The sequence below is a fragment of the Hakea prostrata genome, chromosome 2 (genome assembly GCF_041222555.1).
Source record: "Hakea prostrata isolate BN-2017 chromosome 2, UWA_Hpros_2, whole genome shotgun sequence".
Classification (NCBI taxonomy): Eukaryota; Viridiplantae; Streptophyta; class Magnoliopsida; order Proteales; family Proteaceae; genus Hakea; species Hakea prostrata.
In genome coordinates this window covers 66,092,891-66,120,577 of record NC_142601.1, presented here as the reverse complement: position 1 = coordinate 66,120,577, position 27,687 = coordinate 66,092,891, and the positions used below count along the sequence as shown (strand labels likewise).

Sequence of the window (27,687 nt, the reverse complement as noted above, 5' to 3'; positions counted from 1 at the left end):
TCATATTGGATTGATAAATAACACGGTGATGTGCTCTTTCAGAACTTCCACGGCATTAGTGTATCCGTCTATATGCTTGTAGATGACATCAATCATACGCGTAAAATTGAGACTCCGCAACCGTAATGGCATTGGAATTGTAGTCAGATTGATGCATCCTTGATTTATATCTTTCCATGCCTCTTCCACTCTTCTTCGAAACTCATCATATGCTTCTTGCTCAGTGACGTTGTGTTGTTTCACATAACACTCAACACCTGAGTAAACATGTCCTCTTTCTCGTTCTTTCTTCAATGCAAATAATATTATGTCTCAACAGATGTTAGATATCATCTCCTTAGCTCTCAGAATAAGAGTATATATATTTTGTGACCAATAAAAGCATATATATGTGTGTAGTGAGGGTGGTAACTAGCTAGGGTTTATATAATTTACCTTGTGGGACACGATATCATCCATAAGCCGACATATTACTGATGAAGCCTTGTGAAGTGGAGGATCGTCGACTGCCCAATCTAATGCCTCCTTTGTCACAATATTGCCCATGCCAAGGAAGGAAATCACAGTAAGCATATTGTAATTTGTGGTGGTAAGTGCGATTTCCATATATTCTTCGAATGTTGGCATGTACCCTTCATTAAACCATTTGGCTTCTTTCAAGTAGGCTCTAACCAGTTTCTTCAGCTGGAACAAAACAAAACAAAACATCATTTGAAGTTTTCAAAACTAAACCACACTCCAATACTACTAATAATTTCTAGCTAGCTATTAGGTAATTGGTAGACTCAAATTTGGGTTATGGTGAACTGCCCCACTTAGGTCTCAGTAATATTTTAGAGATGTGGAAAAACTCTATAAATGTTATGGATTTTTTTTACATCACAAAAGACATTCTAGTATGTTGGAGATTCACAAAGGAAAACTATAACACAGTATGTACAACTCACGGCTTTGATTCCATAATTAAGTCGATAAGAATGCCCTTCTTTTTTCAAGTCTTCCTCAATTTCATTGTAAAGATTTAAGAGTGCAGAGTAAAGAACTTTCATGTATTCAGGAAGTTGATCTATGGCGCTCATGTCCCACCTGAAAATTTTAGCATCATGTTCAAATCAGAAAGATTCTATGTGAAAGGAATAGAGACTCAAGCTATATTGAACATGCACTAGTTGATTTTCATTCAAGTAATATCAGCAATATTGTATATGAAGGGATCAAAGATTCAACTTATATTCACTTAAGTAATAGCATATATGTATAAACAATTAAACACATACGAACATAAATAGGTATCAAACCTTTGAATTGCATCTGTGAAGAGCTCGAGTTCTTCCAACGTCCCATACACATCATAGGTATCATCAAGGATTGAATTAATGGCAATAACCCTTGTAGTGATCATTCTAGCAAGAGAGTAATGTGCTTCAAAGTACACCCCCACTATCCAGAAGTAACATTCTACCAATCGGTCTCTAGCATAAGGAAACTTAGTTGTAAAGTCATGCTCTATCCACCATCTGCATTAATTAATAGGTATATGAACATGACTAGTGCTTGTAATAAGTATATTCAGATAAAATTGTGGTTTGAGTTGAAGAGAAAAATATACTAGGACAAATTAAGAACTAATACACCTGCCTTGAGAGTTGGCTTAGCTCCTTTCGATGAATTGACTGCAATGAAGTGAAATCCAACTTTGCAAGCTTCAGTAGTGTTTCATTCTTTTTCTCCAGCTGTTCATAAATAGAGATGTAACGCCTAGCTTCTAATCTTGGCATGCCCTTGTGAAGGGGTTGTTTCAGTGCATGCATCACTTGTGTTGCAAGAGGAGGCTTTAAGTCATGATCTGCAGCCACTACAGATTTAAGTTGAGAGGTTGTAAATGCCACAGCTTCATCTAGAATATCTTCTCCATGTACCCTAAGATGTGCAGCTTCATACAAGCACAGCAAGCCAAGGCCATTTTCAAGTAACTCATCCTTGAAGTTGCCTTTGCTATCCTTGAACCTATTGAAAACATCTGCAAGGTGGTGGGGTAGTTGATCATACTAAGGTGACCATCAAGATATATATACCAATGATCAGCTAGAGTAGTATATATATAGTACTTACTGCAGGGAACATTATATCCTTGTTGTCTCAATAGTCGAAACCACAGAGCGATGGTGTGAAGATGGTTTCCATCACAACCATCAGGTGGGGTATCCTGCAGCTGCTCTAGCACCTCCTCTATCTCTCCCTCAAAGTGGTATGCCACACCAAGCCGTTGTAGTGAGTCAATCAAGTTCAGTTTTTTCAGATGATCATTGCCATCAATCCTTAGCATCTGCCTTACCTCTTCTTTCAAATCTGCAACATTATCAGGAATAGCATCGTATACCTGCAAAATGGTTATCCTTTTTTTCACTTTAGTAGGAAAAATGATTTTTTTTAATTAAATTGTAGTACATAGACCACAGAAATTTGGTTTCTTACCCTCTCCCTACATAAGATACACAACGTTGAATCAAAATTTATTAATGATAATACGTATAATACCTAGATTATACATACCATATGATCATCAGGAGTATAAATGAGGAATCGATCACCCCAAATGCTGGGATGGTAATTTGCAGACTGACGAACTACCTGATCTGATTTTGTGTTTTGATTCGAATGCTGGTGGGCAGCAGGAGCAAAAGAAGGAAGTGAAGACATCTTCGTAATGTAATGACACAAAATATAAGATAGGAACCAATTCAAGAAGCTAGGGAGAAAGATTTATGATGCCCAGGATAGAAAATCTTTGTCATCAGATCTATCTATTTATAGCCACAACTTGGAATATATTGTATGACTGCTTAGAAGAGGAAACAGAAACATGGCTTGTACGTCCTCATGCACAATACTTCTCTCGCTCAATGATTTGTGACATGTTCAAGCTACACTAATTAAATAGACGATTAAGGTCACTTTTAACATGTGTTTATTTATGGAATGCATTATTGTGATATATAGTAACTGGTAAGAGATGTTTGTCTCATGAGTCCAAATTGTCTACAGACCATGAAATTCAATAATTCTATACCGACAAAACTCGATGGCTATCATTTCATGCATGAACATTTTTTTAAGGTTAATTTTCATATGGACCCTTGAGGTTTGGTCTATGTCATTTTTAGTCCAAAAAAAATTGAAATTTTGCATATGCCTCCCCTGTGCTATAGAAAAAGTCAATTTGAGGACAAATTATCGTTTCTATGACCAATTTGCCCTTATTATTTTTTTTTTTTTTTGGGAAAATTTCATTTGAACCCCTTGAGGTTTGGTTTATGTCATTTTTAGTCCAAAAGAACTGAGACTCTGCATTTGCTTCCCCTGTACTATAGAAAATGTCAATTTAAGGACAAATTATCACTTTTATGACTAATTTGCCCTTATTTTTTTTTTAATTTAAATTTGTTACATATACGTCCTACCTGCAATGAAACTTGTCACTCCCCTTTTAGTCCAAAACTAGGGTTTAAATTATAGAAAAGTTTTTTAAAATTCAAATAAATTTTAAAATATGATCAAAATACCTTTATATGTTAAAATCATTCAAGTACCCCTTAACTTAACCTTATTTTTGAACTAAAAGGGGATTCACGAGTTTAATGGCAGGTATGATGTATAAGTAAAAAAAAAAATTAAATCAAAAAAGAATAGGGGCAAATTGGTCATAAAAGTGATAATTTATCCTTAAATTGACATTTTCTATAGTATAAGGGAAGCAAATGCAAAGTTTCAATTTTTTTGGACTGAAAATGACATAAACCAAACCTCAGGGGTCCAAATGAAATTTGCCCCCCAAAAAAAAAAAGGGCAAATTTGTCATAGAAACAATCATTTGTCTTTGAATTGACTTTTTCTATAGCACAAGGAGGCATATGCAAAGTCTCAATTTTTTTTGGACTAAAAATGACATAAACCAAACCTCAGGGGGTCCATATGAAAATTACCCCTTTTTTTTACATGTAAACTGTTTTTGATAAGAATGAAGAAATTTCACTATCCATCAAAGTCGCCATGCACTTAGATCAATATCATTAAATAATAATGGGGAAAATTAATTAAACAAAAGAAATGAAAGGCCACTGACACAAATTAACATCAACCACTCCGACCAAAAGAATAAAACAAATATCAATCACCACTAACAGACAATTTTCTATACTAAGAAAACAGTAAAAGGAATATATAATAATTAAGGGGATTTTTTGAGTCACAAATCTAATTTGGAAGCATCTTTTATTTAAAAATAAAAACATGGATTTCGTTCTATGTGATAGATTTCTTGTACATGAGTAGTTTTAGGATCTTAAGTCAGCTAGTATTTTAGAATTGATCATTAAGGTTAAACTATTACACACTCTTTTAGTGGTAGTTACTTTTGGAGACAATTCTCATAGCTATCTCTACACCCCTACCTCCACTGAGTGGTTGCAGGATATCTTAACTAGCTAGTGATCCACTAGAGGTGTGTTATAGCTTGAATTTTCAATCTGAAGGAGTTAGAATTTAGTCCAAACTAGTGCATGAAAACCCACTTTTCAAATTTTTGTTCCCCTTTTGGTATTATCAAAGTAACAAAGCAATCTGTTTACATGTAGGACACCAGAAGACTAAATGACAGAAAAATCATCACTCAGGACTCTTTACATTTCAATATTCTAGATGACTGTGAATCTGAATATCAAAATCTGTACTGGAATTAATCCATGGATATGGTGAACTAAATAATCAAAGATGGAATTCTTGATAAAGAAAGAACCGTGTGTTGCATGCCTTCTATCGCCTGAAAGTCATTTCATTTTCATTGTCACTTCCTCCTCCTTCATTAAGGTTTGAGAATATGCAGAAAATAAATATTGGTCGTTGATGGTGGTGGGAGTTCAGTAATCTGGCCTTTACACAGGTTAATATACATTCCGGTTAATTGATTCCATTATTAACTTAGATTTCCTGAAGTCCACTGCACCAGTAACTTAACTTAATTACGGGTTAACTAAACAATAAGTTAAAGGACATGGTCCCATAGAGCATTCATCTTGGATTGATGAACAACTTGGTGATTGGTTTTTTCATAACTTCAGAGGCATTAGCGTATCCATCTGCATGTTAATAGAAGAAGTCCAACATACGCGTAAAATTGAGAGTCTGCAACAGCAACGGCATTGGAATGGTAGTCAGTTTGATACATCCTTGATTTATATCTTTCCATGCCTCTTCTACTCCTATTTGAAGTTAATTGTATGCCTCTTGCTTAGTGATGTTGTGTTATTCCACATAACACAAAAACCACGCCTGAGTGATGTTTTTTACTTATGTTGATATCATGATGGAAAGTGATTGCCAGCAGTTGATCAATGCTCTCAATTCTAAAGTTACTACTCCTCCTGTTGATATCTTGAATATCGTGGAGGATATCATGCACCTTTCTTCTTACTGCAGGGAACATTGTAGCCTTGTTGTCTCAATAATCGAAACCAAAGAGAGATGGTGTGAAGATGGTTTCCATCACAACCATCAGGTGGGGTATCCTGCATCTGCTCTAGCACCTCCTCTATCTCTCTCCCTCAAAGTGGTACGCCACACCAAGCCGTTGTAGTGAGTCAATCAAGTTTAGTTTTTCCAGAGGATCATTGCCAACAATCCTTAGCATCTGCCTCACCTCTTCTTTCAAATCTGCGCGTGACATTATCAGGAATAGCATCGTGTACCTGCAAAATCCATTGTTTTCACTCTAGTAGGAAAAAAATAAAAAATAAATTGTAGTACATAGACCACAGAATTTTGGTTTCTTACCCTCTCCCTACATAAGATACACAACGTTGAATCAAAACTTACTAATGATAATACTTAGAATTAATACCTAGATTTTACGTACCATATGATCATCAGGAGTATATATATATATATATGAGGAATCGATCACCCCAAATGCTGGGATGGTAATTTGCTGACTGACGAACTTCCTGATCTGATTTTGTGTTTTGATTCAAATGCTGGTGGCGGGCAGCAGGAGCAAAAGAAGGAATGGCAGACATCTTCCTAATGTAATGACACAAATTAAATATAAGATAGGAACCAAGAAGCTAGGGAGAAAGATATCTGTATGATGCCCAGGATAGAAAGTCTTTGTCAGATCTATCTATTTATAGCCACAACTTGGAATGTATGACTGCTAGAAGAGGAAACAAATCCTACTCAAAAAGGAAGAGCTTTTCTTGCGTGTAGAATCATAATTAAATGGGGTATTCACTAATAAGAGATGTTTGTTTCATGAGTCCAAATTGTCTACAGACCATGAAATTCAATAATTCTATACCGACAAAACTCGATGGCTATCATTTCATGCATGAATATTTTTTTTCACGTTTAATACTGTTTTTGATAAGAAAGAAGAAATTTCACTATCCATCAAAGTCACCATGCACTTAGATCAATAGCAATAATGATAGCTAGGAAATAATAATTAAGCAAAAGAAATGAAAGGCCACTAGGCAAACATCAACCACTACGCCCAAAAGAATAAAACAAACATCAATCACCACTAACAGACACAATTTTCTATACTAATTAAGAAAACAGTAAGTAAAAGGAATATATATAATAATTAAGGGGATTTTTTGAGTCACAAATCTAATTTGGAAGCATCTTTTATTTTAAAAATAAAAACATGGATTTCGTTCTATGTAATAGATTTCTTGTAAATGTGTGATTTTAGGATCTTAAGTGATCAGCTAGTATTTTAGAATTGATCATTAAGGTTAAAGTACTATTACACACTCTTTTAGTGGTAGTTACTTGTAGACAATTCTCATATATAGCTATCTCTACACCCCTACTTCGATCCATTATCACTGAGTCAGGATATCTTAACTAGCTAGTGATCAGGCCACTAGATCGAGGTGTGTTATAGCTTGAATTATCAATCTGATGGAGTTGGAATTTAGTCCAAATTAACTAGTGCATGCATGAAAACCCTCACATTTCAAATTTTTGTTCCCCTTTTGGTATTATCAAAGTAACAAATTAAGCAATCTGTTTACATGCATGTAGGACACTAGAAGACTAAATGACAGAAAAATCATCACTCAGGAAGGACTCTTTACATTTCAATATTCTAGATGACCGTGATTCGTGAATCTGAATATCAAAATCTGTACTGGAATTAATCCATGGATATGGTGAACTAAACAATCAAATTAAGATGGAATTCTTGATAAAGAAAGAACTGTGTGTTGCATGCATGCCTTCAATTCACTCGCCTGAAAACCATTTCATTTCATTTTCATTATCACTTCCTCCTCCTCCTCCTTCATTAAGGTCAGTACGTGGACATGCGGAAAATAAATATATATTGGTCGTTCATGGTGGTGATCAGAGTTCAGTAGTACTCTGGCATTTACACAGGTTAATATATATATATTCCGGTTGATTCCATTATTAATTATACAATTCACAAAGGAAAATTTATGACAAATTGCAAGCTTATTTATGGATAAGAACTGTTGTTAGTCCACTATGAAAACCCCATCATGAAAGGTTCAAGGCTCTTTAATTTCTTGGTATGAAATTTTATTCTCCTATATATATATATTGAAAACGAATTTTATTCAAGAATGAAAATTTGTGGCCAAACATTGCAAACCTCGGTGTCAATTATCATGAAAATGGCAAGGTGTCACATGAGTATGATAATATATTATGTGGATTAGCACAAAAACCACGCCTAAGTGATGTTTTTTTCTGTCATTTAGTTGTCTTTATGAATCTTGTCACCAATTATTTACATTTCAATAGTGTAGATGATTCTTTTGTCTAAAGCAAGATTTCACATCTCTTTCATGGACGAGTCAACATCATATTATTAAAACTTGTACATGCAAATGCACGTCTGATTGGATGTGAAGGACTAAGATAAAAAAAAATCTTGAAAATTATCTTATAGAATTTTTCAATTTGCTATTACATAGAGGTCGATGTAAGAGGAGGATCAATAACTTTCCAGGGATACTGGTATTGCATCTTAATTAGGAATATAAAGATTTGATTATGAAGTGTCCTAGATAAACAATGCAACAACTTTTTTCTTCAAAAAGAGAGAAGCTGCTCTAAAACCAATTCTAAAAGTTAGATAAGTACAATAATATACAAATACAAATAAATAAAAAAATTCCATTAAAGTAGATTTTGTTGGGTGTTTTTTTTTTTTTTTTTTTTTTTTTTTTTTTCAGTAGAATGGGGAGAAGGTTGATTCTCCTTGCTCTATTTATCTTCTGGAGAAATTAGGGAATCATGAAGATTCTTCTCTAGTTGTTACACATTTGTGGACAATTGGAACAATTTCAAGTTTGATTAAAGAGTGAGAAACCAATTTGGTCAAGCCTGAAGAATTTCCAAGCAAATTACCCTGGTAATAGACATTGTTGTATACTTGTATTACTTTGAGCTTTGGATTAAAAGTATGTTTGACCATGTTGAAAACTTTCTACATGGGTGAGGCACAATTACATTTGATGAACTATTTTTTTTAGGTAACACAAAAACATTCAAGGAACATTCAAGGGGACCAAGAGGGTTATAAATCAGGATATGGTCTTTTTGTTGTTATATATTTTGTGAATAGAAAAGTAAAAAAGATGAATTTAAATTCATGTCAAGGGGGGGGGGGGGTGATGGTAGAAATCTTGTATAAATGTGATTCTAAGATCCTAAAGTTAGGGTTGAATTAAGCCCTGCCTATATTAATTATATAAAAGATTTATTAATGATGTAGTCGAGGTGTACGTAAACTAACAAATCGGTTGCATGACGAATATTGTAGATTTGATAACTCAATACATGAAAATGGTTTAGGGAGAAGCAAGACTTTTTGATAATGAAGTTTTTTCCTTAACTACCTTACACAGCCATCAATGGGTATACTTTTATGGGCACTATCCAAACACGAAACCATTTAGATTATAGTGATTGAAAACTTGTGTTTTGTGCCCATAGACAAGAGATGCGTGTTTCCTTGTCATCTGTCCCATGAACTTGGAGAATTCTGCTCTAAAAGGAGGGGGCGGACTCACAGCTATCATTTCATGAGTAGTTTCTCTACGTTTATTATACTTTAACATAGAAAATAGGATGTCCTCACTATTAATGTTTGTCACTCAAGTTGATATTCTCACTTTTATATCACAGTTGCTTCCCTCTAAGGCGGAATGCTCCTCAACCGATGCATTTTTACATCACATAGCTTCAGCATATTGCTTAGCCTCGTTTATCTTCAGCAAAGAATGCTCAATAAATGAACTATTACGCACTTTTTAGAACTATTGATTAGTCTTTATGGATGATCAGAACTATGGTTAGTCACCTATGAAAATTCCATCAAAAAGGGTTGAAGGCTCTTTCTAAATATGAATTTCATTCTCCTTTTTAAAAATATATAATATGTATATGTTGAAAACGAATTTATCAAAAATGATAATTTGTGATACATTGCAAACCTTGGTATCAATTATCATGAAAATGGCAAAGTGTAAAAAAATAAAATTATAGTTATCATATCTCTTGTGTTTTAAACATGTAACATGTTCTATAATTTTAAAATAGAAGGATCAGAACCCACTAGAAGAGGATATTAAAAAAAAAAAAAACAAAAAACTGAAGAAGTACAACTATTAATGCTATATTCAATAAAAATTTTATGATCCTCCCGTTAAAATGCATCCATTGAAGTTTTTTTTTTTTTTTTTCATTTCTGTAAAATCCACCCATTTACTTTATAGTTTTGCTTATACTGTTTTTGATAAGAAGAACAAAATTTCACTTTCCATCCAAATCACCACGCACTTAAAGAAATGTTATTAAATAATAAAAAATTTATTAAACAAAAGAAATGGAATTAGAAAAATCATCAAACAAACATCAACCATGACAGCCGACACAATTATCAAAATAAACGGCATGGGTTTCTTTCCTTTTTCTAATCCCACTTTTCTTTTATTTTTTTTCTTTTTCTTGTAAGGGGGGATCTCACACCTGAGATGTTTTTTCTGTCATTTAATTTATTTTTTTAAATCTTCAAATTTTTTGACATATAATTTGCTTATGAAGTTTTTTTTTTTAAAAGCTAAGATTCAACCGGATTAATTTTTGTGCACTTTGATTACATTCTCAGGAGGAGAACAACGACCTCTCCACTTAAAAGTCTGGATCTTTACTATTTAACCAATCTTTATGAAATTTTTTAGAAAACAACAATGCATAAACCTTGTTCTTAAAAAAGGGTGAAGCCGTTGGAAAAACAATTCTAAAATTCAAATATGTACAATAGTAAAAAAAAATCCCACCAAAGTAGATTTAGACTGTTATATCGGATTTGGACCAATGAATCGTTTGGGAAATTTTCTGTGTTTACAAATCCAATCTGAATCAGGAATTTCTAGGATTTGCATTGTCTGGTTTGTGACACATCCTTTGTAAATTTTTCTGTTGCACATTCTGAGCCCTTCTTCTCCAGTTCTTTCACCTCCGTGGACTCATAATCCTTCCTTCTCCTTCCTGCAATTCCCATTACTTCTCTCATCTTTTAATTATTTCCTTTTAATTTATGTATGACCTCCCAAATGAGGCAACCACAATCATTTAAATAAGACAAAGGCTGTTTTGTTCATCTGGAATTTCAAATCGAGTGGTGGTTTCTTTGCCTATCCTCTGTTGTGTAATATTGTTAAGAGGATGAAAGCAAAAGAGAAGTTGAAGAAAGAGAATGAAAAATAGTAGGAGATTGTAACAGAAACAGAAACAGAGAGGGTGAGAATTGGGTTGTGCAGGTTGCTAACAACCGAACATAATCTTGTGAGATCTAGTGTTTTACTGTTCCAACATTAATTGCTCCAGAAAAAGCTTGGTTGGGCCTGTTTCGTCATGCTATTCCATTAGTATGGACAGAAGTATCGATTCACCTCTTCTATCTGAATGTTTATTTTCTGAATGTTTATTATGCATGACATGCATGAGGTTGAGGTACATATGAAAATGATGATTAATTTTTATCACGACTAGTTTTGTTGAATTGATTTTTATTCACTTCATGTAATATGAGACGGTCAATAAATACTCATAAATTATCACTTACATATCACTGAAGTTTATGGATGTAGAGTTATGCAGGTTGATATTGCTTGAGAAATGGGAGGAAACCAATAAAAAAAGGTAAAACATAATAAACTACTAATATTACTTATGTACTAAGTATTGATTCTCATGCCTAAAAGCATAAAGAAAAATTCTATGAAGGTTCTACAGCAAAATCATTTACAGCTAGTCTAGTGAGTCCTGAGGTTTGAGAAACATATCTGAAAAGTTGCAAGAAAATGCATAATCATTTTAAGTGTATACTTGGAAAATTTTGAGATGAGATATCGAATTACATTACAGAGCTGAAATAAAGCCATAGGATATTTAATTTGTATCTAGTTTTTTATTTAAATCTTTTGAAATTGAGCTATTCTATTTCGGGGTCCCCTTCTGTGGAGTTCTTTTAGGCAAACTCCCAATCCAATCCTACCTTAGTCGATATTGATGAATTTTATTTATGTGGAGCAGACCCAGCAGGAGGTAAAACAAGATATGTACAGCACCAAGACATGCAAGTGGTCAATGAAATGTCCTATTCAAGCGGTATGCCAGTTTGCCAGCACCAGGATGAGATCTACCCCAACCGTTTTAAGAAAATCAATTTTTGCCATGTGCATAGATGGATAAGGATATACCCCTTTGGCGAGGATTGTAAGTTCAAACATAAATAAAGAAATAAAGAAAACCTTGGAGATTGCAGAAAATGGTGAATATCACAACAAGGGGTCATGAGTAATGTTCAGATTGTCGAAATTTTAAAGATTATAATGTTTTTGTAGACCCCAACTGTGATATCTGTTTGAGGGTTAGTTTTGGGCATTATTGTTTTGTAATTTCTAGGGTTTAGAAATTTCTCTTTGGTTTGTTATCAATACACTCTCACCTGTTTGAGTATGGATAGAAAACCTTTTAGGGCTGTAAATTTTTCTTCATGAAAAAGCTCGGCTATGGACATCACCTTCAAGTGGATCATGTAAAATCTTCTCATTTTCTCTGTTGTGTACGTGGCTTTGCTGACAAGTATATGTATAGATCACCTTCCATCTTGCCCACCATCTCAAGAAAACAAGAGATCTCCCTACATCTTAAACTATGATGCTTGTGCTTTCGCCACACTATTTTTCAATGTGAATAGAGATGCAACTTGACTTTTAAATAACTCCAGAGTTTGCAAAAATTTAGTTGTTGAGTTGTTAAATCATTCAAAGAATCTGCCAAACTTGAGTTTTGAACTGTGGCTTCACCATGTTTGAAAAAAAATGGGGATTAAGTGGTTCACTTCAGTTTTGGATTGCATCAAGAAAGGCAGTTACCATGGAAAAATTTGTCAACGATTGTCAAAATTAGTGAGCACCACATGAAGATGCAAGTCGATGAGGAAAAATAATTGAGGTAAATGAAGTATAAGTTAAGAGGTAGAATATCCATCCAAAACAACTTTTGCAAAACATGCAATCAAGATCGAAATCTCGACCTTCATTTCGATCTCCACCATTGGTAACACAGTGCTGCGCATTACACCCAAGCAATTTCAATGTCGACCACCCACCGATGGATGGGTTTCACTTTCACCTCAAAATTTCTCTTATTATTATTTTTTTTAATGTAGTGGTTTGAGGTTTCCCACTTTCAGTTCAAAATTAACCGACTTACTTTAATATTCCTCTCTTTTTTTTCTTTTTTTTTTATGACAATAATGATATCCATCTCTGATTCTCTGCTACCCAAACCGGTCTAACCAGCATTTAGAAGATCGGACCGCTTCGGAATTCACAAATTCAAAACCCTCATCTTGCTTAATTCGTTTTTGAGGGTTTTTCCCCCGCGTTAGATTTCTCTTCGTCCAAATCCTCCAGTTTTCGCAGGGAAGGTTTCGGAAGGTTCTCTGAAGTATTTATTTGAATCTCATTTCTTTTTTCAATCGGATAGGATTTACTTCTTCACCCTGTTTATGGAAATTAGACTGTGAGTTGAAATTCTTCAGTTTTTCTCCAAGTCTGGACTAGTTGTTTTATTTGACAAATATTTTTAGCACTGCAACTGGATTGTTGAAAGGAAAGATAGATAGATGTCTGGACCGGAAATTGATGAAACTTTTGGGAAAAACGGGCCTGAAGATGTGTGCTGGCTACATTCCCTATCCGATTCCGAGCTTGTACGTGAAAACTTTACTAATTTATTTCTGTAGATACGCATTTTGTATATGTTGTTGGATATGCTAGTTCTGATATTCTCTGAAAAATATTGGGCATCACCTTCTATCTGTTCACGATATGGAATAACTTTATATTTAAGGATGACAATAATAAGCTTGTTTAATTCTTCCTCTGTTTGTGGAATTGGAATTTGGAATATTAAACTTGCGGTTAAGGATGAACAGGAGTTGGAATAGTTCTTCATATTATTTTAACATAGAAACTAATGGTTGGGATGTTCTTAAGATCCTGCTTTTGTGAGGAATTGGCCCAAGGGGAACTGAAGGGAGATCAGTTATGAAATGGGTTTGAGGGGGACGAATTAAACTGCTTGTTTGATTCAGGAAGGTCCGGGATAAAGCAAGGATTAAACATGGAATGAACAAAGTTCAAGGGCAAAATTTAATGATTTGGTAAGCATCAGCCGCAAAAATGAAGAATGTAATGAACAGAGAATGTGGATTTTGATCCGTAGTTTGTAGTTGACCAATTTAGTGAACAAGAAAATATGCATAGGAATAAGTAGGAAAACCGGATTTATTTCATTAGTTTTAGCTAGATCTGTGCATAGTGGCTTAATTCTGCATGGCATATTCTTTTTACTTTTGAGGGGGGGGGAAACTAATAATTTGGATTCTGCCATCTTTCTAAGCAGTTTCTGTTTATTTATTTACATTGTGTTCGATGTTTCACATTAATTTCCTTGAGTCGCCCTGTGGCTTACAGTAATACAAATTTTCACAGGACTTAAATTACTGATTAGCTTGAAAATGTTGGCCATTCATCGAGCAAAAGTTATCGGGCATGAAGATCTGTCCGAAAATTTTGCCCTCAAAATGCTTCAGGCTCTTGGTATGTATTATATATCTCATGTGTTTGTAGTATCCATTTATCCAAAGTGATCCTCATGGATCTAAATATTTTTGAACACCAAACTACTGCTTAATAATTGTTTGTCCAGTATCTTCTGGAACCTTAATTGGTTTCTGAGGTATCAACTAGCTCATTCATCTCTGTTGGACTTCCAGAAGAAAAACAAAAGCATTGTTGACTTGATGATGTTTAATATCTCAATAGATCGATCCCTTGGAAATGATAAAATTCTAGGATTAAGTAGGTTGCCGCATAGAGCAGTTTACTGAATCATATATCTTGTACTCTTGTCCCCGGTAGATTAATCAAGTTGCAATTTTGTGTTGGATAGATAGAATAGTACTCGTGATGTTATCCTAGTCAGTCTCAAATGTATTTAATCTGAATGGTGAATCTCCAAAAACCTGTCTGTTCTAATGTAAGCAGCTAGGTGATTGATTATTCCTAAACCAGAATGGTTTCCATGTCATATATATATATATATCTCGTAAGAACCTCATCCATTTTTCCACGGTTAGGCCCATCAAGCTCTAAAAGGTCGATGGGCTGGGCTGGGCTGGGCTGGGCTAGATGTGTGCTCTTACGTACACCCTAGCTTGTTTTTGGATTATTTCCTCTGCAGGTTGGATGGATGGATGGATGGATGTATTCGTTTGGCACCACCGGCCGACCCTTGTAGTGCTTGTTGGACTACCAAGTCAAATTCCGGTCGTCGTCGTCGTCGGCAAGGGCTGGTGCCAATTTTGGAGTTGAAAAGGCCTGAAAGAAAAGGAGGTATACAGGGTGGGTGGGTGTGACCGGTGTGTGCACTGTGGAGGGTTGGGGTGAACAAGCTCTTAATTCAAAGCTTCTTAAATTATAGGATCCCTCAGTTAGACACACTTAATTTTATTGGTTCCAATTTTTTAGAGTGTATAAAAACGTAATTCAAGGATGATATAGTGAGTTACTCTCTTAATTATGAGTGTGCTTGGTGATTTTGGTCCCCTTGTCTTATCATTTTTATTAAATTTTTTTTTTTATGCATATAAACCTAATATTCAGTCAGTTACCTACAAATACAAATAAAAGGCTGATACATACATATCTTTCATGACATGAACGTTTAGAACTACAAGAAGAACATGATCCAGCAGACTTTAATTTAAGGGAAGGTGGTAGCTGAACAATCATGAAAATCTCTTAACTGAACGTCTTTGAACGTTCTAGATAGAACCGGAAAGCCAACAAGGAATAGAAAAAAACAACCGGTGATGAAAAGTTGCCAATAAGTAGTTGGAAAATATCTAAATAATTTAATAATGATTGAGATTTAATTTAAGAGAATTAAGTCAATTAACAGTAAGATTTTACTGAACGTTCAGCCAAGAAATTCTGACGTCCCTGCAATTACATTTGTGCCTTAATGCCTTAATTTAATTAGAAAGAAGAAGAAAAAAAAAATACGAGAGAGAGAGAGTAATTATAACGTTCACCTCGAATATTTTCGACAATCGCTTTTATAAGTGGACGTAAACCATCTTAGTTGAGTCAATGAGTTGGAAGACCTAAAAACTGGTTCTATGAAGCTGAGAAGTGAGAATGATTCTTCTACTCTTTATTCTCTTGAAATTACTATTACTCCACCTGTTATCCAAACGTGGCCTAAAATGAAATCTGAAAACATCATACAAACAAACTTTAACTAACCCTTTATTCCCTAACAGGAGAACCGCTATGGGCCGAAATAATCCGAACCGGTTTCAGACTTGGATTGAAATGGTTTGTCATTGGACGGTTTAGAACCCAGACCCCACCCCCACTCTCCACTGTCGCACCTTACGAGAGAAGATAAGAGAGAGAGAGAGAAAGAGAAATTCAGAATAGATTTGGACCGTACATTTAAATACTTTCCTCGATATGCTCTATTCTCTCTTTAGACTAACTTGTTCCCGCCCTTGGGCTTCGAGACACCTTAGGCTTAAAGCACTAGACTTTGGAACCTGGTTTGGCTCCATTTTTCCCTCTTTCTTCTTTGGGAAAGTAACCAATCACCTTCCCTTCCCTTCCCTCACCACCATCATCTACCAGTTACAAAGGAAACACGTCTCTCTCTCTCTGGCCTTTGGCAGCCTCAGATTCCTCTCCCTTATGAGTTATTCAACTCAACAACCTTGGCTTGTCCCCAACCACCACTTCTCTCTCTCTCTCTCTCTCTCAAACACAGAGGCACCAAGTCATCCACCCATTCTTCTCCTTTTTTGGTAAATGATGATGAGTTTGTTGAGAAGACATAATAATGCCAATAGGGAGCTTATTATAACTTGAGTGTAGATCCTTTTTATCCAGGCAGGCCGTTCTCCCCTTTCTGGGCTTCTCTAAATTAATGGACGACACATTGCTCGCCTAACCCAGAGAGTGGGAGCAGATAGACGAACACCTGCCCAGATAGAGAAGATCTGACTAATCTATCTAACAGCAAAGCTGAAGAGATGAAAAAGAGAAGGATTTTGATTTGTACTACTAGTAGGAAGAAAGAAATAGGTTTGAAATACAGCTACAGGGTTAGGTTTAATCTAAGGCAACCTAACTCATAATACACCAAAGTCTAACAACACCAAGAAACAAAACACATTCAACAAAAGCAGCTGAGAATGATCATGAAACAGAATGCTGGTGACTGGTGTATCCTCCAATGTAGATGATATATGATTTTGATGCCCTACTTGAAGCAATGAGTTCTCTCTCTGGTCTGCTTAGTGGGTGATGAATTCTGCTATCCATCATGTTCAATCAACAGAAGGACATTTTAAGACAAAAGAATTCAACAAAAAGAAGTGATTATTTTGTGTTTAAGATGGTTTGACGACCATATATGCATGCATGTTGACTAGTTTGACCTAAAAAGTAAAGGCAAGTGGAATTCTTGGATGGGACTAGCTAATGGTAACACCCACCCCCCCCCCCCCACCCCCCCACTAAGTATATGATAAGCCATGAGATGATGGGAGTGTTCCACAAGCAAAGATTTGGTTACCACTATCTCTAGATGTGCTGCATGGCTTCATCATGTGGACCTCTTGGGATTCTTCTGAGGCAACCAAAAGATGTTTGAGCTTCTTTCAAGCTCCTTTAGTCTTCCTAGGTTCTCTTTATGTGAAGAACTCTTTCTTTCGTTCTTGTCAAGTTAGTACATCTGACGTGGTGGTGTTTCGGTATTATTGAATGAATTTCTGTCGTACAAAAGAATGGTCCGATTTAGGTCAAGAAAAACCGATTTGTCTCACTTAAATTTGTATAATTTGCATATGCTCTTTTGTACGATTAAGATTTAATGAAACCCACTCGCCGAACACCACAGCCACCACGACCGTGAATACACTAGTCTCACAAGAACCCTTCTTTCTCTTTCTCACTTTGTTGTTGGCCATGCGTGCTTGTTTGTAGTGAAAAATGCATGGCAAGAAAGGGTAATGAGGGACCCATGTTCCATAAAAAATCTAGTAGGCTTGTCAACCTTGGTTTCATTTTAAAGATCTCCTTATATATTTTATTTAAAGAGAAGTTGTGACCTCAGAGCACTAGAGATGTCTCCTCTGCTGTGCAAACTGCAATGCCATTGGCTCTTCCAAGGCCATCAAATAGATTATTGATTTCAAAAGAAAGATTCTAACTACTAATTAGTGAACTAATTAACCCATTTTAAGCAGATCAATCAACTTTGCTTAAACCAATAAATAAATTGAAAGAGGCCTGCAGTCTTAAGATCTGTCTCTGTTGAAAATCTTTCTTTTGCAGCAAGTCCACTTGACAAATTGAGATATCTCCAAAGTCAAGCTCATCATACCATTACCAAGATAGCCCTCAACACGCCTTAGCTTCTTTTTCCTCTCTCTCTCTCTCTCTCTCTCTCTCTCTCTCTCTCTCTCTCTTCAACACCAAATGTCTCTCTCTCTCTCTCTCTCTCTCTCTCTCTCTCTCAACACCAAATGCCCCAATGAGAACATAGAACTAAATTGATTTATATCAATTCCAATGCACGTGGAGAACGATCCGTAGATATGGAATATTATGTCACACAATCTTTCTGATTGTTGGATTGTAGACAAGCTTGCCATGATGAGATATGAATCTTTGGACTAATATCTTAAATAAAATCCATAATAGCTTTGTATTAATTGTTTAAGTTCAAAAAAAAATGAAACCCTCGACAATAAGATAAGTTTAGAAGATTTACTTATGTAAGCAAGCAAATGTTATCATTTTATAAGGTTCTTTAAGGGTTAAAAAAAAAGGGAGAAAATAAAATAGTTGATTTGTAAGAAAATTTTGTCCAAATCACTTTCATTATCACATAATGGGGCACGAGTGGGCCTTAAATTTTTGCTTAACTATCAAGGCACCACCCAATGAGAGCTACTTCTTCACTTAAGCCAATAAAATCCATTAATTTGTGTTTTTAGTTCTCTTTCTTAGTCATCTACATCTTATCACTTGGTGTTTTATTTTTCTCTATGATCTCTCTGAGAGGTTTTTATGTCGCTCTCATCACATGAGATTCTGCTTTTGTGTATGTCAAGCTCTAGGCAAGATCTTGCATGGTGGAGACAAAACCCCAGCTGAACCACTCAGAATGCATTGCCTTTGTAACTTAGTATCGAGGAGGGAAAGACTTGAGATGACATCTCTCTAACGTTTTACCTTCGCTATAAGTTATAATTATGAAATAATAATCATAGTTTTGCAGGTGACTAAGGTGTCCAGGACAATTTGTCATACCTCGACTAATCTTCACAGGAGAATTTTTATGTCCTGGGGAGAGGTTTCGGTCTAAGGAGATTCGAACTCAATGCCCCAGATACCATTTAACCCCTAACGCTTTCACGGAATAAATGGCCGGCTAGTGATGAAAATCTTTTTTAGATCATAATGAATTACTGACCTCCTAATCATCTCTAATCCTTTCTAGCGAGAGACTGTAGGGACATAAGATTAACTTTTTCGACAACAAAATACATTTTTAAGTCCTCTTAGAAGGAGCCATACAAACCATACTGGATGGGTAGCTTTCAAAATCTCAGGTAGATTATGTTGTTCTCCCTGGCTGGGAGGTAAATTGTGATCTCCTTTTACTTATAAAATTAATTAGTGATATAATTAACCAAGTGGAGTGTCTATGTGGTTATAAATGGGCCATGTTGAGGAACAAAAGGCATAAATTATAGAGGGCCCACTAGGTTTGAAATTTTTAGTTTATCTTGGCGTGGGTCACATACATACTCTTCTTTTGAAATAAAACCGTTTGGAAGCTCTTTTCTTTTCTTTTCTTTTCCTTGCTGCACTTGGCTTTCTTCTCTTACCAACCGAACTCTTGGAAGGAGGTTAGCTTTATTTCCAACGGTCGGAAAAGCAGTTTATGAGGTTGACTATCCAACGGCGGTAAAGAAGCCGTACGCGGAGACAAGACTATATCCTTGCCGTTGCTTTTTTCTCTTGTCTTTTCACCGAAAACACCGATTTCGTATGAGTAGCTGATTCTGGATATTTCATTTATAGGGTGGGCTCCACTATTTTGTACATGGGTCGAGTCTAACTAGGTTTTAACCCAAAAAAAAAAAAATCATGTTCATTTCATCTATAAACATTAATAAAAATAATTCAGATGTAAGACTCTCCATGGGTCTCACTTTTATCTTATAATTTTATCTGTCAATTTTGACAGATAGATGATCTGAACTCGTAAGATCAAAGGGTCTCAAGTCTAAACATTTATTCTTTCACATTTTTTCTCTCTTGGACCTATAAGTTTGATTATGCTTGGAACCAATCGCTACTTCGAGCAATTGACCATTCAAACGTAAACAATAAATTAAATAGTCCAAATTTGATCTATACTCAAAATTTCATCTAAAACAGTCGACTATTCAAATAAGTGCAATTACCAAGCAATTTACTCTAAGTTTCTAGCCCCATAAGATCCATAACTTATATCTAAATTAAAATTTACCATTTTTACATGTATCTTCTATCAATCCAATCCAAACCGGTATGCGTGTTACAAAAACAAACCTCATAATATTTCCTTACCTAAAATGAGTGTTTTCTCATTCCTTAATTTTATTTTTATTTTTATTTTGCAAAATTCTTCTTTGGAATCTATAAAGTCTATAACACCCCCAACCTCGAATCCTGTGTAAAAAGAACCCAGCAAATGATGTTCTAAGTCAAATTTCCTTTCAACCAAACCCTCAAAACTAACTACTAATCATACTGATAATCAGGTTTGTAAGTCAAAAGGAAAATTTCCTTCTTGATAATCATTGCACCAAACAACCCTAGCCCCATAAGTCTTCAGTTCACCGTGATTTCTTTTTTTTTTCTTTCTTTTTTTGGTCTTTTGGGTACATGTGCTAAGTATATATGGAGAATGGGTACATTATATAGAATTTGGATGGTCTACCTAATGGTTGTTGACTACGAATTATAGAGGAGTTTATAAGGTTAGAGTGATTGATCTTTTTAATATTTTATTATTTTTAACTTGTGGGTTTTACATAATTTATTATCGTAAGGCCGTAGGAGCACAGAGTACTCCCTATTAGGGGAGATGATTCAGACTATTATATGGACAATCTGTGAGAATCAATCAAACTATGACATATTCATTAAGAAATATTGATCTTACCAGTTGAATAACAAACAAACGTCTAAGAATTCTTAATTTTTGGGAATCAAAATTTAAAAGAAAAAAAAAAAACGAAAAATTACATTATTAGCTGTTTTTAGGTTTTCTCTTATAAAAAATAATCAATCAATGTTTTACTTAATAAAACTAGCTAAAATTAAGTTTGGGTTTATAAAACTAACAACAATAGTGATTTTTCATCCATTTGGACATTTTAATCTCTAAAACTAACCACATCGAAGAGGAAAATTCACTAATTTTTCATACCCTTTGGATATTTTCACTCCTATATTTATATGGTTAATTTTTATTTTTTTTTCCGATACAAAGACGGGGCTAAACAACCCAAAAGAACAAACAGAAAACTTAACTTAAACAAGACTCTCTATCCACTATGAGAATTCCTTCTAACTCAGCTGGAGAATCTAGGAAGAAAGCCCATGGGTCTAAGGGACAAAGTTGCACCCTTATATGGTCAATTTTAAGGGTTGAAAATTCACTAATCTTGATAGTTTTACAAATGTAAACTCAGTTTTAGCTAGTTTAATTAAGTGAAACATCGGGTTGTTACTTCTGTAAAGATAAACCTAAAAGCAAGGTTTAAAGTATTAAGTATCGTATCGGTCAGGTGATTTTAAGATACGTATCATCCTGTATCGTTCTGGTTAATGTATTTTAGTATAATTTAATAGAGAGACGTATCGAGATATATCGTATCGATTGGGTCAAATATAAATACGTATTGACTAGTATCGTACAGTATCGGAGAATACTTTAAATCTTGCCTAGAAATAGATAATCACTATATTTTCCTAAAATATAATAGAGCGGAATTTCCAAAACCTGCCGACTGTATGTCTCCTGCACGGACGCACCACAAAATCGACCAACAACTCTCTCATGGCTGTTTATTAAAAACCAGTGGCGGTTGACCGTTTTAAAACTTTACCTGAACGATCAACCGACACTTCCACGTGTCATTATATATTTTCACTTTATTTATCAGCTTTTACTTTTTTTTGCCTTTCTAAATTAGCCGCAACTGTTTGTTAATTTAGATCATGGCTCGGCTCTGACTCGGAACAGTTTCGGACACTGTCTAAGATAAGAAAATTCGGGAATATCCAATTATAGTTCGCAACGTGTACGTTGCTGGTAAGGGTCATCAAGCCATCATCATCCCAGAGGCACGTGCTCAAATAGTTATAGATATCTTACAACAAGGTCACGAGTCATAAGTGACGACATCAAATGTCATTTCATGTCATTGGAGGGTTAGTGAAATAGTTGTTAACCAAACTTCTCAATGGAGATGTTGTGAATTCAACCTTTACTGTCGGCATATGTAATATCCTCATCCCCAATTTCTCTAAATATAAAGCGTCATTGTTATTAAAAAATAAAAAAATCACCGTAATTACTGAAATATCATATTTGTCATCTGTAAATCAAGTTTGAATCCTTCATCGGTCACGTAGGGAATCGATACTTCCCTTATATTCTTTCACCATGTTATACAGGTAGGTTTACGAAGGTCTCACCTCTAGTTCATTTGTTCAAGAGGTAGTCTACTACCCGTATTGTAGAGTGGAAAATATGAGTGAAATGCAAATTAATCTCTGTCGTGACAAGTAAAAAATTCAAACCCTGTGTAGTTACCAGATTGTTCTTTGTTACAAACCTAATCAGTATTAAGAACTGGAAATTTCATATTATCCGCTGAAGATTAGTTGAGATGTGTGTAAGCTGGTCTATTCTTCGCAAACTTGCAGGGCAGAATAGATACCATTCCAAGTGTGTAACCTAGCCTTTGGCATACAAGAGAAAAGAGGACAAAAAAGAGAGGATAAGAGTAATGGGTGACAAAGAAAGATGCACCATCATGGAAAGAACCCATTATACCTATCATGTCGAAGAGCACATGTCCTTGTATAAGACTCTAGGTGCTTCGGAAAGAGACACAACAGGAGAGAACTTCATGTATAGACAACTAACAACTTAACTTAATGATGGAAAAGACTGGATAAGCAGTGCCCATCATGTTCATAGACCACAAACAACCTACATTGACAAAGAGACAAAGAGACAAAGAGAGAGAGAGAGAGAGAAAGAGAGAGGGAAATTTCACAAGGAAGATGCTTTATGATGAAAGACCCCATTTGCTTCCCATCATATTGAGAGTACAACACACATTAAATCAGTAGTTGATCCATGATTATGTTGGCTTAGCCCTCTAAAAGCAATAATGGTTTTGATTCAATTACTAATACACCAAAGGTCCTATGTTATGTGAATGTTTCGATAAGCATGATATATTACAAATCCTATGGTGCGAACGTGTACATTCTCAGAGTTTGAATTTTCTATCTGTCAAGATAGAGTTCTGTGTTTCCTTCACATTTGTTACAGTAAGAGTATGAAAATTAACATTTTCAACGAGGATGTTTTGGTAAGTTAATAGCTATTAGTTATTCACTTAGTTGGTCATTATTGATTAATCTATTAATACTTTTTATTAAACAAAATTAAGAATTATATTAATAAAATAACCAAGATGCTCTTAGTCTTCCAGAGATCTCTCCAAGGTATCTCTCCAACTTTGCAAACAAGTGGATATCCTCAACTTTGCCATCTTATTCTAGAGGTTCTTTCAAAGACACTCATATAAAAGGGTTTGGGTGGGGTGTGTGGGGAGGATTAGAGAGAAGTTATAGGTTGGATGTCATAATCAAATCAATTTATTTCTTCTTTAATAAAGAGAAGAACAGTATTGAAATTCCAGGGCGACAAGGCGCAATATGAAGAAGGTATCATCATCTATGTTTCCCTTTAGATTTTACTTTTTTAGCACTTGTAAATATGCCTTCTAATTTTCAGGAACTCTTTTCACTTGCAATGGCCTCTCCTTTTTGGTCATATCTCCTTCTCTGCTAATGCAATTTAGGTTAGATATAGATGCACAATCACAAACAAAAAAGTAACACAAGTAAAATACACACAAGAAATTTAACGTGGTTCTATAAAAATTTGCCTACGTCCACCAGAGAAAAGAAATTTCACTATTTCTAAGAAACCTCACATTACTCTCACACCCACAAGGTGATATCCTTTGCTTACACCCAATTCTTATCATCGGGATAGACCAATCCCCTACAGGGATTAATTCTCATAGGTTATCCTATAAAGATTATTTATAGGAAAACTTAAAACCCTAATCTTAATATAATTACAATTTTAACCCAGTATTAGTAATTGATCCAAACCATGTTTCAATTATAAATATAATCTAATTATAATTATATAGATCCACAGAATACAAGACACAAAATCCAACAACTTTTGTCTTAATTTTTTAGATTATCTTATTTCCAATATGAATTAATATACGTATGGGGAAAACTTAAGCTCTACGGGAAGAATGTATTCTTCATACTAGACATTGTAGAGAGGCAAATGAATTCGGTCCTCTTTCCATAGGGTTGAGGTTTGTGCTTTCTTACACATCTCCACCGTATATTAAGACTGAGGCTCATCTCTAAGTTATGATAAGATGAATCAAAGGTGGAATGAGTCAAAATCTCCTACCATAATGGGTAAAGGTCAGTGTTTCATTCATATTTCACTACCACACATTAGAAATGAAGTCCATTAGAAGGCCCACGTCTAGTTTTTTTCTTGTCAAAATTCAAAGGTAAACTTCACTTCTAATGTATAATGAAGAAGTGTGAAGAAAACACAAACTTTTATCCTAACAGATAGAATGTTCTAATTTAATTGAATCTAAGGTAAGATTCCCTCTTAATATATGGTGAAAAGATATAAGCAGAACACAAACCTCTATCCATCGGAATAGAGGAATTGAATTCCCCAAGTGATCACTGTGCCTAAATAACTCAAAGTTCAATCACCCTAGATGCCTAGGATCTAGGTGTGCTCTATTTATAAGTCACATCAAAAGGTTGTGATTAAATTAAAAAAAAGTAATGTAACTTATAAATGAATTTCAATTATTTAATGCAATACTATATCATATGTCATACATCTAAAAAAATAGATAAATACTATAACATATGTCACTTTTTTGTCAGAAGTGAAGTAAGATATCAATCTCACAAAGACCACGCTAGTAAAGAGAAAAAAAAACACAAATAAGTCTCATTACCCACATGTACATCTTGAAACCAGACCTCACGTGAAGTGTGACCCAGCCCTCACGGTCAATAGAGAATCCCACATGAGTGAGATAAGAAAGTTAAAATTTTCCTCCCAAGCCTGTTCAAGATTAGCCAAACTAACTCGACTTGAGCCAAGAAAAAGCTTAAAAGCCAAGGACGAGAGAAAACAAAAGGACATCAATGCATCATTACCCTTGAAAATTTTATTAAGAAAACAGATAAATTTCGTATCAAAATTTGCTGAAAAATAGAAAAATATATATATAAAAATAATAATTAATAATAAAAACGGCTGGGACAAGAGATCTCGTCAACAGAGATGGGCTTGTCGAGCAAAATCTAATGGATCCTGCTTTTATGTGGGACCCACCTAAAGATCCTCTTCTCCCCCTTCCCTCTCCTCAAAAATGCTTATATAGGACCAATCCCTCCCCTTCCCTCCCACCCCCCCCTCCTTACCTTTTCCCTATCCATCCATTTTTCCTGCTTCACATTCTCTACAGCTCTCTCTCTCTCTTTCTCTCTCTCTAGTATCTTGTAGTGTTAACTTTTTCTTGTTTCTTTCTTCCTTCTCTCTTCTACTGCTTTCAATTCTTTCTTCTTGTTCTCGTACTTCCACTACTACAAACTAATCTACAACTGCAATTCTGTCTCTTAAAGGAACACTATACAGCACTGGTAGGGTAAGGTGTCCTAAATAAAGGACCGTGAAGGGTACCCACCCTTTTGGGACAAGATGAAGGATGCCGGCAGGAAACAAGGGGCAGCTTCACCCTGTGCTGCCTGCAAGCTTCTTAGAAGACGGTGCGCCCAGGATTGTGTCTTTGCCCCTTACTTCCCTGCTGATGAGCCCCAGAAGTTTGCTAATGTCCATAAGGTGTTTGGTGCTAGTAATGTCAACAAGATGTTACAGGTTCAACTTCATCTCTCTCTCTCTCTTTCTCTCTCTCTCTACACTTTTATGACCGATTGTTTCTTGTTTCTGATGATGGGTCTTTCAGATGTTGCTCATTTGAAATTTCAATAAATGCAGGGTTCTCACTCTGTCTGACTTTGTGGTTAGGGGCAATTGTCTATTTAATGAGAGTGTTTCTTTGTCTTCTAGGAATTTTCAGGTTATGGGGTATGTTCTCAATAAAGGGTACAGTGATGGACCTGATGATTACCTAGTGGCTATAGGAAATAGGGGGTATCTGTGTGAATTTGAGTTTAACTAAGGACCATTCCTGCAGATTATATATTGTCTCTTGCAGTAGCTGTTGCTGTGTGATTCTATAGTGAGCAAGAAACTAGTTGCTGTTCCTGACCATTTGGTCAAGAGGAAGGGCAGTTTTGCTTTTCTAACAACACAATTAATCAAACACTTTTCCTTTTTCTTAGATTCACTGCCATAGCATCAAATAAGTTTTCAATTTAACCTCCATGGTGCTTCAAAGTTTTCCACAGTAAACCTCTTCTTACACTCTATATATGGATGTCTTAGCAGATTAAAAGTGTGTGATGTATCCCTCTGTTTTGATCATAGTTGAAGGAATCTCTTAGGGTTCTAGGATGGTTTATTTTCAACCATGATACTTGATTTGTTTTCAAGGAATATTTAAAAATGATTTGATTCTTGTCACAAAAATGACTTGTTTTCTACTTTTCCTTTATTCCAGCCCCCTCAGCAAGAAAACAAGAGAGAATTGTTTAACCTTTTATGTGAATTTTCAAGAGAGAGTGTTAATAGGTCTTTTGAATTGTTTCTTTAGAAATGGGACCTTACTGATAGCGACTATTCCAAAAATAAGTCCAATACCATGTAGCTGACACAAAAGTTAAGAGTTTCTACTGTATATTAAACATTTGTTTTCAAGTATAGAGACGTTAGAAAAATCAAACATTAGTGATGCAATCAATGACACAAATATTACGTAGCATGTATTTCACTCTCTCACTCTAATTTATTTTAGTGTTTTAATGATAAAACTGAAGGTACTTGTTCATGTCCATTGTTGATGATCATGACACAGATTGGTTTGTGATACTTGGCAGGAATTACCACTACACCAACGCGGCGATGCTGTGAGTAGCATGGTTTATGAAGCTAATGCGAGAGTGAGAGACCCCGTTTATGGTTGTGTGGGTGCCATTTCATCACTGCAACAACAGATTGACCTTCTTCAGACCCAATTGGCACTAGCACAGGCCGAGGTAGTTCATATGAGAATGCGTCAAACAGCCTCTACATCAAACCACGGTGGTCATTCGAGTGATAGTACCTCGCCATCATCCAAGCTAACTAGCACCAAGTCTTTCTTTGGTTTAGATATGGTAGATCAAGCCAATTTGGGGGAGTCCTTGTGGTCATGCTAGTTTATGAAGCATGCATGCCTTCCTTATATAATTGTGGGCTTTTTTTTTTCTTTTTTTGAGCTTGCCTCCTATTACTTGAATTATACTCTCCCTCCTCTAGCATCCCTAGTTCTAATAGACATCCTTAGAGTACATTTCCTTGTAACACAGTGGTCCATATATATGATGATCCACCTCACATGGTTCGGAAAGACTGTTTATCATTAACTATATTGTAAATACATATTCAACTTATGGATTTGAGGTGCTAAATTAATGCTAT

At 35.2% G+C, this 27,687-nt stretch overlaps 2 protein-coding genes across 2 annotated transcripts; one reads left to right on the top strand and one right to left on the bottom strand.

The window, feature by feature from the left end:
• On the bottom strand, positions 1–2,700 carry LOC149025750 ((-)-germacrene D synthase-like). Its single transcript, XM_089143180.1, has 7 exons — positions 2,554–2,700; positions 2,113–2,380; positions 1,639–2,020; positions 1,299–1,517; positions 948–1,086; positions 436–684; positions 1–288 (listed from the first exon to the last, which is right to left on the bottom strand). The coding sequence occupies exons 1-7, from the start codon at positions 2,698–2,700 to the stop codon at positions 1–3; spliced, it is 1,692 nt and encodes a 563-aa protein (XP_088999306.1).
• A 22,835-nt stretch (positions 2,701–25,535) lies between these two features.
• LOC149025749 (LOB domain-containing protein 4-like) lies at positions 25,536–27,687 on the top strand. The gene is made up of 2 exons (XM_089143179.1): positions 25,536–25,983; positions 27,105–27,687. Exons 1-2 carry the CDS (start codon positions 25,807–25,809, stop codon positions 27,423–27,425), a joined length of 498 nt encoding a protein of 165 aa, XP_088999305.1. The 5' UTR covers positions 25,536–25,806; the 3' UTR covers positions 27,426–27,687.

Excerpts from the sequence above, each read along its gene's own strand:
- LOC149025750 (XM_089143180.1), bottom strand. The coding sequence starts at position 2,700 with ATGTCTTCACTTCCTTCTTTTGCTCCTGCTGCCCACCAGCATTCGAAT. Across the intron at positions 2,021-2,112 it reads AGGATATAATGTTCCCTGCA|ATGTTTTCAATAGGTTCAAG; the intron begins GTAAGTACTATA and ends ACCACCTTGCAG. Across the intron at positions 1,087-1,298 it reads TTCACAGATGCAATTCAAAG|GTGGGACATGAGCGCCATAG; the intron begins GTTTGATACCTA and ends TAAAATTTTCAG.
- LOC149025749 (XM_089143179.1), top strand. The coding sequence starts at position 25,807 with ATGAAGGATGCCGGCAGGAAACAAGGGGCAGCTTCACCCTGTGCTGCC. Across the intron at positions 25,984-27,104 it reads ATGTCAACAAGATGTTACAG|GAATTACCACTACACCAACG; the intron begins GTTCAACTTCAT and ends GATACTTGGCAG.